The sequence below is a fragment of the Triticum dicoccoides genome, chromosome 7B (assembly GCF_002162155.2).
Source record: "Triticum dicoccoides isolate Atlit2015 ecotype Zavitan chromosome 7B, WEW_v2.0, whole genome shotgun sequence".
In the NCBI taxonomy this organism is placed as follows: Eukaryota; Viridiplantae; Streptophyta; class Magnoliopsida; order Poales; family Poaceae; genus Triticum; species Triticum dicoccoides.
In genome coordinates this window covers 593921938-593940218 of record NC_041393.1, presented here as the reverse complement: position 1 = coordinate 593940218, position 18281 = coordinate 593921938, and the positions used below count along the sequence as shown (strand labels likewise).

The 18281-nt window shown below is 46.5% G+C and overlaps 2 protein-coding genes across 2 annotated transcripts; both read left to right on the top strand.

Moving 5' to 3' along the window:
* Positions 1–212: 212 nt before the first annotated feature.
* Positions 213–3855, top strand: LOC119336255. Its single transcript, XM_037608262.1, has 4 exons — positions 213–329; positions 426–982; positions 1948–2288; positions 2358–3855. The coding sequence occupies exons 1-4, from the start codon at positions 275–277 to the stop codon at positions 3589–3591; spliced, it is 2187 nt and encodes a 728-aa protein (XP_037464159.1). The 5' UTR covers positions 213–274; the 3' UTR covers positions 3592–3855.
* Positions 3856–10535: 6680 nt separating this feature from the next.
* Positions 10536–11982, top strand: LOC119339846 (probable xyloglucan endotransglucosylase/hydrolase protein 23). Its single transcript, XM_037611748.1, has 3 exons — positions 10536–10923; positions 11017–11210; positions 11311–11982. The coding sequence occupies exons 1-3, from the start codon at positions 10663–10665 to the stop codon at positions 11732–11734; spliced, it is 879 nt and encodes a 292-aa protein (XP_037467645.1). The 5' UTR covers positions 10536–10662; the 3' UTR covers positions 11735–11982.
* The last annotated feature ends 6299 nt before the right edge of the window (positions 11983–18281 follow it).

The following is an 18281-nucleotide window of genomic DNA, read 5'->3' as shown; positions in this document are numbered from 1 at the left end:
ATGAGACTTCTTCGACACAACCAGCATAGGATACCTAAAACTCCAGAATGAAAGCTGCGGCAGAGAGAAAAGAAGATACCAAAACCTCTACCGAAACCTAGATACTCCTGCCACTCCATTCATTTCCTTGATGCCACTCCATCGTCTCCTATAACGGCCGGATACATACATGGGCATATCATTAAATTACCCAGTACGCAAGTGACCGCGCCGCCATTGTTTGGATAGATAGATTGTGAGTGGAGGGAGCAGAGCACTCCATCTCCCGCTCGCAATGTCGTCCGATTTCGACGAAGACCAGGACGTCCCTTATGCACATCCACGAGACGGTTAATTTTACTGCATTCATTAATCAAAGCATCGTTGCATCTCATTCATTCATAAATCATATTGATCACTGAAAAAATTGATGAATCATGATGCAGGGCCCCCTCTGCTGGACAGAGCCGACATGGTGCGGTTCAGGTGGCACGCCAGCGACAGGGCGCCACTGCACGAGAACCGGCAGCAGGTGCTGCTGGAGGTCCACGACGCGTCCTCCTCCGCCGCCGGCGACCGCCTCGGGATAGACCTCGTCGCCGTCCTGGACGTCAGCAAGAGCATGAGGAAGAAGGACCGGCTGGGCAAGATGAAGACCGCCATGCACTTCGTCATCAACAAGCTCGGGCCCAAAGACCGCCTCTCCATCGTCAAGTTCTCCGAGGAGGCCGAGAGGCTGTGCCCGCTGCTCTCCGTCACCCCCGATAACAAGCCACACCTCATGGATATCGTCGACGGCCTGCAAGTCATCGACCCAACCAACATAAGAGACGGCCTCGAGACCGCCCTCGGAGTCCTCGGCCGCCGACGCATCTCCGGCGGCCGCGTCGCCAGCATCTTTCTCTTGTCTGACGGGGACGAGAACATAGGCCATGCTACGAACGTTGATGTCAGCGATGTGCCGGTCTACACCTTTGGTTTTGGTACTGACTTCGATCCCAAGGTACTCTACATGCTGGATTGTTCTTTTTCTTTTTTCGAGGGGAACATGCTGGATTGTTATGAGAAATATTTGTCTATCATCAATGCCCGTGGCTAGCGTAAAAGGACTTATCTTTTCCTCTTTTTTGGTGGGATAAAGAATTTATCGTTCGTTGATTCGTCCTATGAACCTTTACTCATAGCCATGCATGACAAAACATTATGGCACACTTTGATACAAAAATTCCCCGAAACTAGGTAAAACAAAACGGTGCATGCTAGCCGCGAAGAAATGTTATGACATGCTCCCAAACCTCGAGAAAACATCATGTTATACAACAAGAAAACCCCATCGGTCCATACTCTAGGTGGCAAAAGAGGGTGGATCCTACTCCATCGGTCCATACTTACATAGGGTACTCGTGTTTCATTAGTCCCTTGATCAGGTACCTGAAGCTTTTTTTTTATCAGGCTAACCCCTTTCCATTCCATAGAATGGAAATAAATCAGTCTTAGAGACGTAGCAGGATGGGAAAGAAGGGGAGCGAGTTTAACGCAGTGCTAGAAAACCTACTACGCTTGCTCATCATCGGGACGGGGTACCCGAAGCTCGCTTTGTGGAAGCACTGGTTTTACATGATTAAACTTTGACAATCATTTTTACCAATACTACATTAATTATATGTCATATCGAAATTATATGTCGCCTGAACATCATTGGTTGTTTTTCCAGTTGAAATTTTACATGTGCATACTCTACCCACAAACGATGTTTGTTCAAAACCTTGATAAAGAACATAAATAACGTGCAAAAATGATTTTTACATGTATTCGCGCATGCATACTATTTTGGTGATTAATTATTCACTGATAAATATTTGTTCAAATCCTTGATAAAAAAATAAGGTTTAAATGATTTTACCATGCATGCATACTACTCCTATTATGGTAATTAATTATTCCGTGCGCATATATTTTTGAACCAAGGTGCTGGACGAGATCGCAAGGAGGAGCAAAGGAGGAACGTTCAACTTCGTAGATGATGGGGAGAACATGACCGAGCCCTTCTCGCAGATCCTAGGTGGCCTCCTGAGCATCGTCGTCCAGGACCTCAAGCTCATCGTGTCCCCACAGCCAGGCGACTCCATACTAGAGGACGTGGACTCCCGTCTCTACCAGCAAACACGGGACGACAACTCCGGCGCGGTAATCGTCCATTTCGGCGATCTCTTCGCCGGAGAAATACGCAGGGTTATCGCCCACATCCGTCTCCCTGCCGTCGGCCAGAAGAAGAACGCCACTGCCATCATCGCCCAGTGCTCCTATAGGTATATATTCCCAACGTGCGTACGTGCATGATCTCCATTACCTATTAACTAAGATTTGCACACGTGCAGTGTCCGGGGACAGCCTTTCTACTCCCGTAGACTGCCGGTCCCTATGCGCCGGACCCCAACTGGATCGGCTGACCCGAGCCGCACGATGCCGGTGGCCCTGAGGACCGAGCGAGCCCGCCGGCACCACGTAACCTTCCTAGACGAGGTGCGTACGATGGCGGACGGCGATGACCTCCACGGCGCCCAAGGGAAGCTGGTGGAGGCCAGGAACGATCTTGCACATGAGCAGTCCAACCCCATGATCGACTTCCTCAGGGCCACGCTGGATAAGCTCCTGGGGCTGATCACGTCGCCGGGTCAACACGCCGGCTTCCGCGCCTACCTGCGGTCGCTCAGGACGTCGCATGACCGCGAGCGCGTCGCGGCCACGGGCGATGTCAAGGGCGTCAGGCTCTTCGAGACGCGGCACACGAGCGCGTTCCGGGGGCAGGCCAAGCGGTTTGAGAAGCAGGCCACCATGGGGCACCGGCCGCCGGCCCACCACGACTCCAACTTCAACGAGGAGGACGACGACACGAATAGACTCAGAGAAAGAGAAGAGGGCCGCACGCGCATGGAGAGGCCGGTCGCGGTGGAGGCGAGGGGTGGGCCATGGAAGACCTGGTGGGGGGACGACGACAAGGGAGGGTGGCGCCGCAGGAGCTCCGCCAGGTCCACGTCCGCGTGCGCCTGGGTGCTGTGCATCCTGTGCGTGCTGCTCGTCATCGGCGCCATCGTCCTCGGTGTCCTGCTGTTCGCCGTCTACAACCACAAGATGCCGTACCTGGCGGTCGCCGACGCGCAGCTGGGGGCGCTCCAATACGCGGGCCAAGACGGCACCGTCCAGAACCTTCAGCTCTCCATCGCCTTCCTGGCCATCAACAAGGACTCCAGGGCGGACGCCTCTTTCTCCCGCGTCAACCTCGCCCTCAAGCTCCAAGGAGTCGACATGCTTCTCTTCCGTGCGCCGCCGTTCGTGGTGCCACCGGATAGTTCCATGCCGCTGCAGTACAACGACGTGGTGTCCACGGAGCGGAGGCTGGACAAGGCCGGGATGCGGTCCATGGACAAGTCGCTCAACGCCGGCGTGGTGCCGTTCGACCTGCACGGCAAGGTGCGCACGCGCGGGAACACGGGCATCTTCCAAAACACCAAGTTTTGGACGCGCTTCTCGTGCCGTCTACACTTCTTCTTCCCCGGTAATGGCACCGTCATACCCGCCGACCGCCGCAGTTGCCGCTCCAGGTGGCCGTAGCACTCAGATTCTGCCACGCTTCCACTTGCATGAAGCAAAACACATGTATATATGCCCCAGCTGCAAGAGCCAACTCAGTTAACCTAGCACGCGTTAAATACATTAATAAATTAGTACTACTTTAACCTAGCACACTTAAATACATTAATAAATTAATTAGTACTTCCTCCGTCCCATACTATAAGGGCATCGCAACCCAGAAATTTCCTTCAACCATAGTCACATACATTTCAAACTATTTTTCAACAAACCAATGAAGTTCATGCAAACAAGGCCGGATTTCATATAAACATGACGGACTTCATATAAACAAGACGGATTTCGTTACATTTACATCAAAACGGTGATGTCCGGCTCTGGAGGTATAATTAATACCTAATCTAAATGGTCGTCGGCGCCCGTTCCCCGTGTACGGCCATCGGGTCTGAGAAGTGAAGCTTCACCGTCTCCACTTCCGCCTCGGCGCTCTCGAGCTCCGCCTCCGGAGGCCCGCGAAGTGAAGTTGTCCGCCTCCACATCGCCGCCAAGCGACTAACCGGTCGAAGATGTTGAGCCCACCAAACTTGGCGTCGATGGGAGGGGAGGAGCGGTGGCCTTCCCAGGACACTGTCGGCGGTGACCTACCATGCACTGCTCTTCCTCGCTGCCGGCAGTGCCCGCGGATGTGTCGGCTTCGTGGTCGTTGCGGCGGGGCGCAGACTCGGCGATGTCCTCTTCCTCCTCGTCGGTCCCGCCGAACACCGCCTCGCCCGCATCGTCACTCTTCTTGTAGGCGGACGCCACCTTCGCCATCCGTTGGCGCTTCACCATCTCCACTTCCGCCTCGGCGCTCTCCATCTCCGCCTCCGGAGGCCTGCGAAGTGAAGCTGTCCGCATCAACATCACCGCCAAGCGACTAATCGGCCGAATATGTTGAGCCCACCAAGCTTGGTGTCGCCGGGAGGGAAGGAGTGGTGGCCTTCCTGGGACACGATCGGCCGCGACCTGCCGTGCACTACTCTTCCTCACTCTCGAAACCACGATTCTTCCTTGAAGAGGGTCTGAATTCTAAGCAATTTATGCCACAACTTTTGATAAACCATTTCAAAGTTATACCACAATAGGTGTCATATGATGGCACCATGCCAATTTTGATGTTGTTCTGACTTCATTTGCATCTTTTGAAATTAAAATACCAATAACCTCCATGTTAGGGGTCTAGTCTTGTGAGCCTCATGTTTGGAATTCATTTTATTCTCCTGGATAAGGGTTAAACATAGACCAAAGATCACAATCCAAATTCAAAAACTTTTTCATGCAACTGCAATTCAAATTTGACTTATATGCACTAAATGCCTAGAAAATACACTTAATCCTACAAAGAAAATAGAGAGTGGGAAAGATAAGATAAGAGAAAAAGAGAGAAATAAATACTATTGGAAATAACAAAAGGCATAAAGGATAAAAGAAAACAAATGTTGTACAAAAGAAATGAAACAAAAGAAAGAAAGAAGAAAAAGAAATATATTTTTTTGCCAAGTATCTTACAAAAAAACCACTCGCAGACACCTTGCTTTGCCTAGAGTAACACCCGGCAAAGCTCTTTTTTTTTAGTTCCTTGTTTTTGGCAAGTGTTTTGCTCTTACTACTCGGCAAAGGCCTTATTTGCGGAGTGCTCGAAAAAATGCACTTGGCAAGGGACCCGACACTTGGCATACACGGATTTTCCAGTAGTGAGAGTGACAAAAGGATGGAGAGAGTAGTATGATCTTTAGTGAGCTAAAATGATATAGTGTGATGATTTAATTTTAAAAAAAAATGTAGTATGATGGTGCAAATCATATTCACGTACCAATGCATGACTGTATATAAACAATGATTAGGAAAATGAGTAGCTACAGCGTACATATTAACATCTCTGACGTATGAGCCCAAGATATTTTTTTGTGATTTGTGGCCTAGCTGGTACAGTGGTACTACGACTCATGATTCCATGGAAAGGTTTGAAGGGTGGGGACGATAAGATCGGAGGCCACTTGATGGATCGAACATTGCCAGCTCACTCGATAGGCACAGCCAGAGGGAGAAACCATGGCAGATTCGAGCACGGATCGATGGAGCCGGTGTAGCGAATTCAAGTGGAGCTGAAAGGTGACGCTGGCACCACTGCTCCCTGAGTTGCCATTGGGCAAGCCTGGCGTTGGGGACTTGATCTCGCCTCTGAACGGATTTAGACCCTGCCGGCACGCCTTGATTGAACGCGTCCGGCTCCAGCCGGGTCCATGCAGTGCAAGGCAATGCATGTACGTACGCGTGCGTGATGCACTGGCGACGATAAATCCGCTCTGGGCCCTGCGCGCTGCGTCAATCATCAGTAAGCGTAAGTGTGACTCCAGAATTATAGACACAGTAGTACTATGACCCTCCGAACCCCGTCCTCTACAGATCTGTATTGTGATCTATGAAGAGGTTCTAACCGGCTAGGGGCCATGACCAAATTCCAGTCTGGCCACGTACTAACGGGCGCGTCATCTCTCATCTCTGCGGTGACCATCCACGGGCTCAAGTCCAAGACCAGTACGCTACTAACCGGGTAACTTCCGGAGATCGACGCCGAAACCGACATGCACCGCCCAGCGCGAGACCGACCCGGCCGTATGCATGCACGCTGGTTCCGCTCTCGCCACGCGCGTGGGCGAGCGGTGGTGCGCTGGCGCTCCGTCATCGCACGAAAATCAATCTCCCCCTGGTCCTGGGGCCAGCCGTGCGCGCGCTGCTCTGCGGCTGTGCCGGTGCGTCGCCACACGCGCGGTACGGCTCCGTGCAATGCTTATCGCCCCCGCCGTGTGTCCCCGTGACCGGGCGCGCGCGTGCACCTCCCGGAGGCCGGCCGGCGCGTGCTGTCGTCTCCTCGCCGCGCGGTATCCCACGCACAGCATAGCGCATACCGTCGCAGTGCCCGGGCTAGTCCGGCTTTGCTTCTCTTATCTGGGTCCGCACTGCCTTATCTCGTCTGGTCCAGTGGTGCCCCCGCCGACGCGAGGTCCGTCTCGTCTCCCGTGGCAGCTTGCTGGAGCCTCCTGGAGTGGTGACCGTCTGCATGCACACGCACTGCAGGACAACGAGGAAGAGCTTTCGACCAGACGGATCCGGGGGCAAAGGTCTTTAAAATATCGTCCCCCATCTGATGTCTACCATAAGAAAATTATATCATGTCCCTCCACCAGCTGTACTGATTCGAACAATTCTTGCGATGCACAGTAACGCCATCGATATGATTGTTTATTTGGCAGGTACGACATTCATGGCCCTACGCACACGCCATGCATAATACAACACAGTCCAGTGCTATGGAGCTCGTAAGCGCGCGTGTACTGCATTTTCACCGGAGCAGCTGTGACCATGGCTAGGACAGCTGCTCGGTGGCGCGGAGCACGCACGGGAATCGTGTGATTGGCCCTTCGTCTGCCGTCTGCGCACGGCCGTGGGCCGGGGAGCAGGCAGAAGGCGACGCGCGTCGGCGTACGGCGAGGTGCGTGCCCCCGGTTGGCGAATGGCAACCAGCTGTACGTAATCATGGCGAGGGCAAAAACCCACACGTCGACATCTGTTTCGTCTTCACTGCTCGGTTCTTGACTCTGCGACGCTCATGTCGGCTTGCTCGTTCGATCCTACTCCTGCATCTTTGCATTTTCGACTCGTCTAATCGTTTGCTTCGAAAAACTATCAATTGCCGCACGTTTTTCGCTCCCCTCTAACAGTGTTAGGGCGTGTACAGTAGTGTCTAATCAGCTGTCTGCAACGCAGCCCACGTAGGAAATTTGATGACGTGGGGCAGAGAGAAAAAAAATGACGACTCAGTCCGTCGGTAGAAATAAAGGCGATCTATTAGCGCCAAAGCCGCTGCTTACCGACAGTATATTTGCCGTTGTACGAAGAGCTCGTCTGAGGGGATCCGTCTTCCGCGGAAACTACCTTTCCATTTCGCGTGAAATTTGGTGGTTATCAACAGCCAAATAGACTCCCTATTGTACAGGGTGTCGCTTAAGCTGTCTATACGTGACGTGGAAAAGTTTTACGGACGCCTGAACAATTGTACATGCCCTTAGTGTTAACCGCATGCACCGTCGTTATCAGGTGTGCACGTTTGATGCGGAGGGGCGAATTGACCGTGGGTAAATCAGTGTGCAACTACTGCGAGATTATAACAGCTGCAGGGCTTAGAAAAAAAAATAGTTGCATGGCAAAGTTTAATGAAAATTGTTATGTAGAAACATGGCAAATATGAAAAATCCATCTCAAGATCACATGTCAGTTTTACCAAATTTATTTGAACATACGATGGAAAAACTTATAAATGAAGTTTACCATGGCAAAATTTGTATCTAATGAACACATGGCAATTTTAGCATGCCAAAAATGTTATAAATAATTCACCATTGCAAAAATATTCGAAAATATAATTCTGAAAAGAATTTTTCATGGTATGTTCCACAAAATTGCCATGGTATGTTCAAGTAATTTATCACTATGTAACTTTTTTACCATGACTTACCATCACATTACACAAATGTATTTTAGCTTTGCCGTGGTTGTATAATTTAGGTTGCCCAGGACAACAAAAACTTTGTTGCCATGGCAACAGAGTTTTTAGTTTTTTCAATTATAATGATGCAAAAAATGATTTTTTTTATAAAAGACAAAGGAAAAGGTGCCCATTATGGAAATTATAAAATATCAAGGACATTAAAAATAAAATTGATGCGCTCTTCATAATAAAATGGCCAGATTTTACATTTTCTTTGTCATAACATAAAATCAAACACATAAAATTGCCATGGTAGAAATTAATAAATATACCATGATCAACATAATAAAATTTCCATGCTACCTAGAAATAAAATTTACACATGGCAAATTAAATAAGTTTGTTATTTGAAAAATATGGCAAATTTAGGAAAAAAAATCTCTAAAACCATCATGGCAACCTTTGGAAGTTTGTAATTGGCACATGGCAAAGTTAGAGTTTTTTTGTTTGAAAAGATGGGAAACTTTAGAATTTATAAAAAAAGAATTTATCATCTTATGGGCTGTATATGTGTTGGAAGCTACGAGGAAAAAGAAATAGTTCATGCTTCACATCTTTGTTAAAGATGACGTCATATTAAGTTCAATTTAATTTTTTTCTCTGTGTACACATAATTTTGGACCATTGTTTTTGCATTAGTTTTAGTTGTTTTTACACACCTATTTATTCATTTATTTTAACACAGTTCTTGCATCAACACTTGGGGCATCATCTAGTTTACTAAACATGGATATACATATATCCCAATCTAGTAATGGAATAATCATTTCTAATAATTTTAAGGATTATGAAATACTTATCTTACACGTGGTCTACATGTATGGGTCTTCACATTTTTTGCAGTAAGCAAACTGATTTTAGTGATATTTCCTGACATAAAAAGCACAATCGAGTAAGCAAAATAAAAAATAAAAATAAAAGTTACTTCAGTATCAAACTATCAGAGTCAACGCCTCCGTAACTTTGAAGTAAAAATAAATTTCCTGGTTTCAAATGGATGCATGAGCAATCAGTTCTATTATTCGCGTCCTGACCAGAGACATGGCCCTTGCTAGACTTGATGTGAAGCAATTTTCTCATTGTTTAGATCGTTCAGGAGAAAAATCAAGGGTGCTAAAACTATATGATACCTCATGCAGTGTTACATAAATTGGTTGCCTTACAATTCAATGGGATTTGTTTGTACGAAACATGAATATTTTGATTAAAAAATGAAAAGTGGAATTGAATATACATGTTATTTATTGTGTGTATTTCTTGTATATAGTTGTAAAAGATTTATTGAATGTAAGTACCATACAAAGCATTTTGTTATACATGATTGTATGTGATGCTTTTTCCTATGCATGATTACATATCAAGGTGGCATACTTTCATTGTAAGATAAATAGGTTAGTGAAAATAACCTACTTATAATTATATAGCATTGGAGGATTAATGACCAGAACAGCCTCAACATGAAAGTACTCCCTCCGCCCCAATTACTTGTCTTAGATTTATTTAAATACGGATGCATTTGACACGTAACTTAAGACGGAGGCAATACATCACTAGCTAGGTAAGGACATCGATTCCAATCCCAAATAATAGCAACGATAGCTCTGAGACCTGAGAGACTTCTATCCAATTTCCTGATGGATAAATAGCCACTTGACTTAAGCTTCAAGTTTTATTTGATTTTCCTGATGTTGCCTAGAGCTGGAATTGGGTATTTTTTTTGCTTCATGTGAACTTCTTTGTACATATTTTACTTTTTTTATATGTAAAAATACCGTAGAACTATTGTTCTACGGTTTACGGTTCAGAAAAGAAAAGTTCTATCCATTTTGAGTTGTCTCAACCAGAGCAGCCACGAAGACACAATAATAACTTTTTTATTTGTGAATCTAACATACCAGGAATCATCACACGCTTCGAGATGAAAAAGATTGTCGCAAAGAATAGGTCGTCCATCCATCCCTGACTAATTCTTGTTCATGCATCATGTATGTTTTGTACTGCCATTTGGGTACAAAACACAAAATCATCTCAAAGGCTGCAGCTACCTACAGATCCAACCCAAACAATCATATAATAAAATCAAAAGCTGTTGCCTTGCCTCCTGAAATTTGCTATACGTCTCGATCGATGCTTAATGTCGTCTTGCTGTACGTGAGAGCCCCTGGCGTGGCCATGTCGGGGCAGTCGGGCGTCTCATTTTCCATGAGAAAACAGTACCGTCCTACCCTGTCTCCTCGTCTCCTCTCCTCTGGCGCCAACTCACACGCAATACACAGGAGCTGGCGAACTCCTCTCCGATTCGCCGAACCATCCATCCATACATCCATCGGGCACGCCCCGCTTATCTCCAAACCCCTATATAAACCCCTCACGCGCTGCTCATTCCACTCACATGACACAAGCTTCCAGAAAGCTTTCTCCTCATCTTCATCTTCTAGTACCCGTTCTTCCTAGCTAGCTCTAGTTGAGTGAGCTTACTTTTGGGAGCATCCAGCCCGCAACGCATGGCTCGCATGGCGGTGTCGGTGCTGGCGATCCTGCTCGCCTCGTGTGCCCTGGCGGCGGCGAGCTTCGACAAGGAGTTCGACGTCACCTGGGGTGACGGGCGCGGCAAGATCCTCAACAACGGCCTGCTCCTCACGCTGGGGCTCGATAAGATCTCCGGCTCCGGGTTCCAGTCCAAGCACGAGTACCTCTACGGCAAAATCGACATGCAGCTCAAGCTCGTCCCCGGCAACTCCGCCGGCACCGTCACCGCCTACTACGTACGCCGACATTCATTCTTTCCTCTGCTTCTCGGTCTGATCTGATGACACAGTTGCCTAACTCTGTTCGGTTTGGTGGGTATGAATGTGCAGCTGTCGTCGCAGGGTCCGACGCACGACGAGATCGACTTCGAGTTCCTTGGCAACGTCACCGGCGAGCCGTACACTCTGCACACCAACGTGTTCACGCAGGGGCAGGGCCAACGGGAGCAGCAGTTCCGCCTCTGGTTCGATCCCACCAACGACTTCCACACCTACTCCATCCTCTGGAACCCAAAGCACATCATGTAAGTTGGTCCAACGCCATTGCTCAACCTTCTTTTTTGTTTCAAGAACGCCGGCTTCTGAACACGGGGACTGACTGATTTGATGGTTTAAATAATGCAGCTTCATGGTGGACGACATGCCGATCAGAGACTTCAAAAACCTTGAGGGAAAGGGGATCGCCTTCCCCAAGAACCAGCCGATGCGCCTCTACTCGAGCCTCTGGAACGCCGACGACTGGGCCACGCAGGGCGGCCGCGTCAAGACGGACTGGTCCCACGCGCCGTTCTCTGCTTCCTACCGCAGCTTCAAGGCCGATGCGTGCGTGGTCACCGCGGCCGGCCGGCCGCGGTGCGGCGCCAGCATCGGCACGGACGCGGCCCCAGGCACCGGCGGCGCGGCCGCGGCTGGCGACTGGTACAACCAGGAGCTGGATCTGACACGACAGCAGCGCATGCGTTGGGTGCAGAGCAATTACATGATCTACAACTACTGCACTGACCCCAAGCGCGTCGCCATGGGCGTCCCCGCCGAGTGCTCGATGTAGTGCCCATGTCCACTGCTAGCACTGGACTGCGTATTCGTTGATCGCCGGAGGAAGACGGCCGGAGATAGGAACGATGGGTGTATTGTATGTATAGACCGAAATCAATCAATAAGGATTAGTAATGGGAAATGTTGTAAAGTAGCCAGTGGTAGATTCTTCTGTTCGTCATTTACGCCCAGTTCGAGTAATCGTGCTCAGCCTCAATTCTTGTATGTAATATACTGCCTCTTTGAAGTTCTTTGTCTGTATGGTGCTCTCTGTTCTACTCCCTCAGTAAATATAAGTCCTTTTAAAGGGTCCAATATGGACGAGCAAAATGAATGTATCTACACTTTAAAATATGTTTGCGTACATATATATGTAGTCTATATTAAAATTTCTAAAAATGTTATATTTAGAAACAGACGGAATAATTTGGAACAGGTTCGTATTTGTCGTTCATTTCGATGCTGTATGGTGCTCCTGTGTGTTCCATGGATTTTGACCAGCCGTTGTTATGAACGGATACCCTGTAGTTCTGTTGGGAGTAGTTGGCTAAACGGTAGGTATATCCTGTGAGTTTTAGCAATTAACTGCTTGCTATTTTTGTTATAAGAGACGGGTTAGAGCATCTCCAACAACCACGCTATATAAGCGCCGTGCTGGAAATTTTCGGATTTTAGCGCGCGCGCAACCGCTCCGGGAGCTTCAGCGGAGGCGCAATAATCGCGTGCGCGGCATAAAAAGTTCAGCGCGCGGTTCGAAACGCCATCTCGCGCCGTTTATTTGCCGCGCCCGCTCCCGTGCGTTGCACATTCGAGCGCCCGCGCCACACCCTCTCTATCACCCCGCTTTCGCTCTGCCCGCGTTGCCGCCGCCGAATTCGCCCGATGGACGGACGCGCCGACAACCCCCTCACCCCTTCCTACACCCGTGACACCTCCTCCGCCGCCGCCGCCGCAAACCCTAGCTCGGGGAGCTTTGGCTTCGCCTTCGCCGATACTCCTCCAAACACCGGCATCGCGCGCGGCCTTTTCATGCCGCCACGAACAACCTCGGCCGCGGGTGGCGTCGCGCCGTGGAGCCACGTGCCCCCCCCCCCCCGAAGCTCCCAAATGCGGCGCGGGCGAAGAAGGGCAAGGTGTCTGCGAAGAAGAACAAGACGGCGGACGGTTCCTCTAGGCGGCCAAAGAAGCTTGCAGGGCGCGCGACGACCGAAGCGCCTGCGAGCTCACTTGTTGAGCCGGCGGCCGACGTGCACAAGGTGTTCGATGAAATACCCACAAGGTAAAATTTTGCTAACTTTTTGTTGTTGTTATGGTTTGAATGTATACATATGGATAGCTTATTTGCTTTGTTGTATATATTTTGTAGTTTCAATGATGAGGCATATATGTCAACTATGGATGTTGGCTCCAACAATTCTCATTGGTCAGACCAATGAGATGCATTTCGATGATCATGAGTTTGAGGTGGACAAGGATGGTGAGGGCATTGTCGATGCACCGAAAGGAGGGGGCAACTACACCATGAACGAAGACATCTTGTTATGCAATACTTGGTTGCAAGTGTTGAGGGATCTGATACGTCTCCGTCGTATCTACTTTTCCAAACACTTTTGCCCTTGTTTTGGAGTCCAACTTGTATGATTTAAATGGAACTAACACGGACTGGCGCTGTTTTCAGCAGAACTGCCATGGTGTTGTTTTTTGTGCAGAAAATAAAGATTCTCGAAATGTCCTGAAACTCCACGGAACACCTTAGAAAAAATAAAGAAAAATCCTCGCAAAAGATGAAGACCAGGGGGCCCACACCCTGCTCACGAGGGTGGGGCGCCCCCCTGGGCGCGCCCCCTACCTCGTGGGCCCCCTTGTGGCCCTCCGACGCCAATTCCAACTCCATATATTGGCTTTCGGGGAGAAAAAAATCAAAGAGAAGAAATCATCGCATTTTACGATACGGAGCCGCCGCCAAGCCCTAATCTCTCTCGGGAGGGCTGATCTGGAGTCCGTTCGGGGCTCCGGAGAGGAGGATTCATCGCCGTCGTCATCATCAACCAGCCTCCATCACCAATTTCATGATGCTCACCGCCGTGCTTGAGTAATTGCATCGTAGGCTTGCTGGACGGTGATGGGTTGGATGAGATTTATCATGTAATCGAGTTAGTTTTGTTAGGGTTTGATCCTTAGTATCCATTATGTTCTGAGATTGATGTTGCTATGACTTTGTTATACTTAATGCTTGTCACTAGGGCCCAAGTATCATGGTTTCAGATCTGAACATCTTATGTTTTCATGAATATATGTGTGTTCTAGATCCTATCTTGCAAGTCTATAGTCACCTACTATGTGTTATGATCCGGCAACCCCGAAGTAACAATAATCGGGACCACTCTAGGTGATGACCATAGTTTGAGGAGTTCATGTATTCACTATGTGCTAATGCTTTGTTCCGGTTCTCTATTAAAAGGAGGCCTTAATATCCCTTAGTTTCCAATAGGACCCCGCTGCCACGGGAGGGTAGGACAAAAGATGTCATGCAAGTTCTTTTCCATAAGCATGTATGACTATATACGGAATACATGCCTACATTACATTGATGAACTGGAGCTAGTTCTATGTCACCCCATGTTATGACTGCTACATGATGAACCACATCCGGCATAATTATCCATCGCTAATCCGGTGCCTACGAGTTTTCCATATACTGGTTTACGCTTATTTACTTTTTTGTTGCTACTCTTACAATCACTACAAAATACCAAAAACATTACTTTTACTGTTTTTACTTTTGTTACCGTTACCACCACTATCATATTACTTTGCTACTAAACACTTTGCTGCAGATATTAAGTTTCCAGGTGTGGTTGAATTGACAACTCAGCTGCTAATACTTGAGAATATTCTTTGGCTCCCCTTGCGTCGAATCAATAAATTTGGGTTGAATACTCTACCCTCGAAAACTGTTGCGATCCCCTATACTCGTGGGTTATCAAGACTATTTTCTGGCGCCGTTGCCGGGGAGCATAGCTCAATTCTTTGAGTCACTTGGGATTTATATCTACTGGACAATATGAAGAATTTGAAAGATGATCAAACTACTATTTTGCCCTCAACTACGAGGGGAGGTAAGGGATTGCCATCTAGCCTTGCACTAGATTCTCCTTCTGTTATGAGTAAGTTTGCGACACCTAAACCTACTACTGCTATTGATTCTGATATGTCGCATGTTATTGATGATGCCACTTCTGCTATGCATGATACTTATAAAGAAACTACTTCTATGCTTGATACTACTGTGCCACTTGGTGAATATCTTGATGAGCAAATTGCTAGGTCTAGAGAAAGAGAAATTATTGAACCTGAACATGATGATGTTAGTGACGATGAATCTATGCCTGCTATTCCTGAGGGTTATCTTTTTGATGCTGAATCTTCTACAGCTATTTTTGCTTGCCAGGATAGACGTGAACTTAAGAAGTTGCTAATTAAATGGAGTAAAAAATCCTTTAGAGGTAGAATGAAACCTGACCCTGCTTTTGCTACTTCACCTATCTGTGTTCCTGATCAGGACTATTATGATTTTTCTGTTGATCCTGATATAATTACTTTGGTTGAATCTGATCCTTTTTATGGCTACGAATCTGAAACTGTTGTGTCACATCTTACTAAGTTAAATGATATAGCTGCCCTGTTTACTAATAATGAGAGATCGCGCTACCTTTATTTACTTAAGATATTTCCGTTCTCATTAAAGGGTGATGCTAAGATATGGTATAACTCTCTTGATCCTGGTTGTGTGCAAAGTCCCCAGGATATGATTTATTACTTCTCTGCTAAATATTTCCCTGCTCATAAGAAACAAGCTGCTTTGAGGGAAATGTACAATTTTGTGCAAATTGAAGAAGAGAGTCTCCCACAAGCTTGGGGGAGGCTTCTCAAGTTACTTAATGCTTTGCCTGATCACCCTCTTAAGAAACCTGAAATATTTGATATCTTTTATAATGGACTAACTGATGCTTTCAGAGATTACCAGGATAGTTGTGATGGTTCTCTTTTCAGGGAAAGAACACCGGATGACGCTGAAATTCTATTGAATAATATGTTGGGTAATGAAAATAATTGGGCACCTCCCGAGCTACCTCCTGAGCCAGTTCCTGAGCCAGTTCCTGAGCCAATTACTGAGCCTAGTCCTAAACCAACCCCGAAGAAGAGAGGTGTTCTATTTCTCAGTCCCGAAGATATGCAAGAGGCAAAGAAATCTATGAAAGAAAAAGGTATTAAAGCTGAAGATGTTAAGAATTTACCTCCTATTGAAGAAATACATGGTCTTAATTTACCGCCTGTTGAAGAAGTATATGCTCTCAATTACTTATTTAATGAAGAACCTCCCGATATCCCGACATAGGTAGTAAAGGTAAATTCTCTCTATAAATATGATAAAGCTGAAGTCCCTCCTACTAAAATTGCTAGTCGGTGCTTGGATGAGTTTGATGATTTTATGTTTAAGCAAGATGACTTTAATGCTTATTTTGGTAGACAATTAAAACAGAATACCTTTATGATTAAACGCTTGGGTGATTATATGGCTGATATTAGAGGTGAACTTAAGCTTGTTAGCAAGCATGCTTCTATGGTTACCACTCAAGTAGAACAAGTACTTAAAGCTCAGAAAGAAGTGCTTGATGAAATGAATAGTAAGAAAAATGATTATGCTGTTAGAGTGGCTACTAGAACTGGTAGAATGACTCAGGAACCTTTGTATCCTGAAGGCCACCCTAAGAGAATCGAGAAAGATTCTCAGAGAAACAATATTGATATACCTAGTTCTTCTAAAAGGAAGAAAAAGAAAAATGATAGGACTTTGCAAACTTCTAGTGAACCTATCGCTGAGTCACCTGAGAATCCGAATGATATTTTTATTTCTGATGCTGAAACACAATCAGGTGATGAACATGAACCTAGTGATAATGTTAATGATAATGTTCATGTTGATGCTCAACCTAGTAATGAAAATGATGTAGAAGTTGAACCTGCTGTTGATCTTGATAACCCACAATCAAAGAATCAACGTTATGATAAAAGAGATTTTGTTGCTAGGAAACATGGTAAAGAAAGGGAACCATGGGTTCAGAAACCCATGCCTTTTCCTCCGAAACCATCCAAGAAAAAGGATGATGAGGATTTTGAGCGCTTTGCTGACATGATTAGACCCATCTTTTTGCGTATGCGATTAACTGATGTGCTCAAAATAAATCCTTATGCTAAGTATATGAAGGATATTATTACTAATAAAAGAAAGATACCTGAAGTTGAAATTTCCACCATGCTTGCTAATTATACTTTAAGGGTGGAATACCAAAGAAACTTGGAGATCCCGAAGTGCCTACTATACCATGCTCCATTAAAAGAAATTATGTTAAAACTGCTTTATGTGACCTTGGAGCCGGTGTTAGTGTCATGCCTCTCTCTTTATATCATAGACTTGACTTGAATAAGTTGACACCTACTGAAATATCTTTGCAAATGGCTGATAAATCAACTGCTATACCTGTCGGTATTTGTGAGGATGTGCCTGTTGTAGTTGCAAACGTTACTATTTTAACGGACTTTGTTATTCTTGATATTCCCGAGGATGATAGTATGTATATTATTCTTGGAAGACCTTTCCTTAATACTGCAGGGGGAGTTATTGATTGCACCAAAGGCAATGTCACTTTTCATGTTAATGGCAATGAGCACACAGTACATTTTCCGAGGAAACAACCTCAAGTTTATAGTATCAACTCTATTGGAAAAGTTCCATCGATTATATTTGGAGATTTCGAATTTCCTCTCCCTACTGTCAAGAAAAAGTATGATATTCTTATTGTCGGGTATTTTCATATCCCCGTTGAGGTAACTTAGTGTCATTCGGAATTTCTCCGATTCCGTGATTATTCAGAATGAGTTTGTTAACAAGACTTGATCAACCTTGTTAGCGGGTTCATTTTGATAATCACGAGATGGATGAAACTAGAAGCACAACCTTCTGTACCCTCTTTATATTTTCTGTTATTTAGTAGAAATAAAGTGAAATAGTATTCTTTTGTCTGTTTCCTGACTTATCCGTGCAATATAAAAATATCCCGAAAATAAAAGTCCTCAGAATACCATGCCAATTTAATATGATTTTTTCGAGAATATTTGAAAATTTACTGTGCAAAAATTACCACGGGGGGAGCTGCCACCTGGCCACGAGGGTGGAGGGCGCGCCCTACCCCCATGGGCGCGCCCCCCTGCCTCGTGGGCCCACGGTGGCCCTCCTCCACTTATTCCTGCACCCATCTTCTTCTCTGCCTCACACAAACACGAAAAACCAACTCAAGCATGAGTTTCAGCCCCCATTGTTGTGATTTTCGATCTCCTTGCTCAAAGCACCTCTCGCAAAACTGCTTGGGGAGATTGTTCCTTGGTATGTGACTCCTCTATTGGTCCAATTAGTTTTTGTTCTAGTGCTTTATTCATTGCAAATTTGTGCTGCATACGTGACCATGTTCTTGAGCTTCCATGTCAAATTTATATGGTTC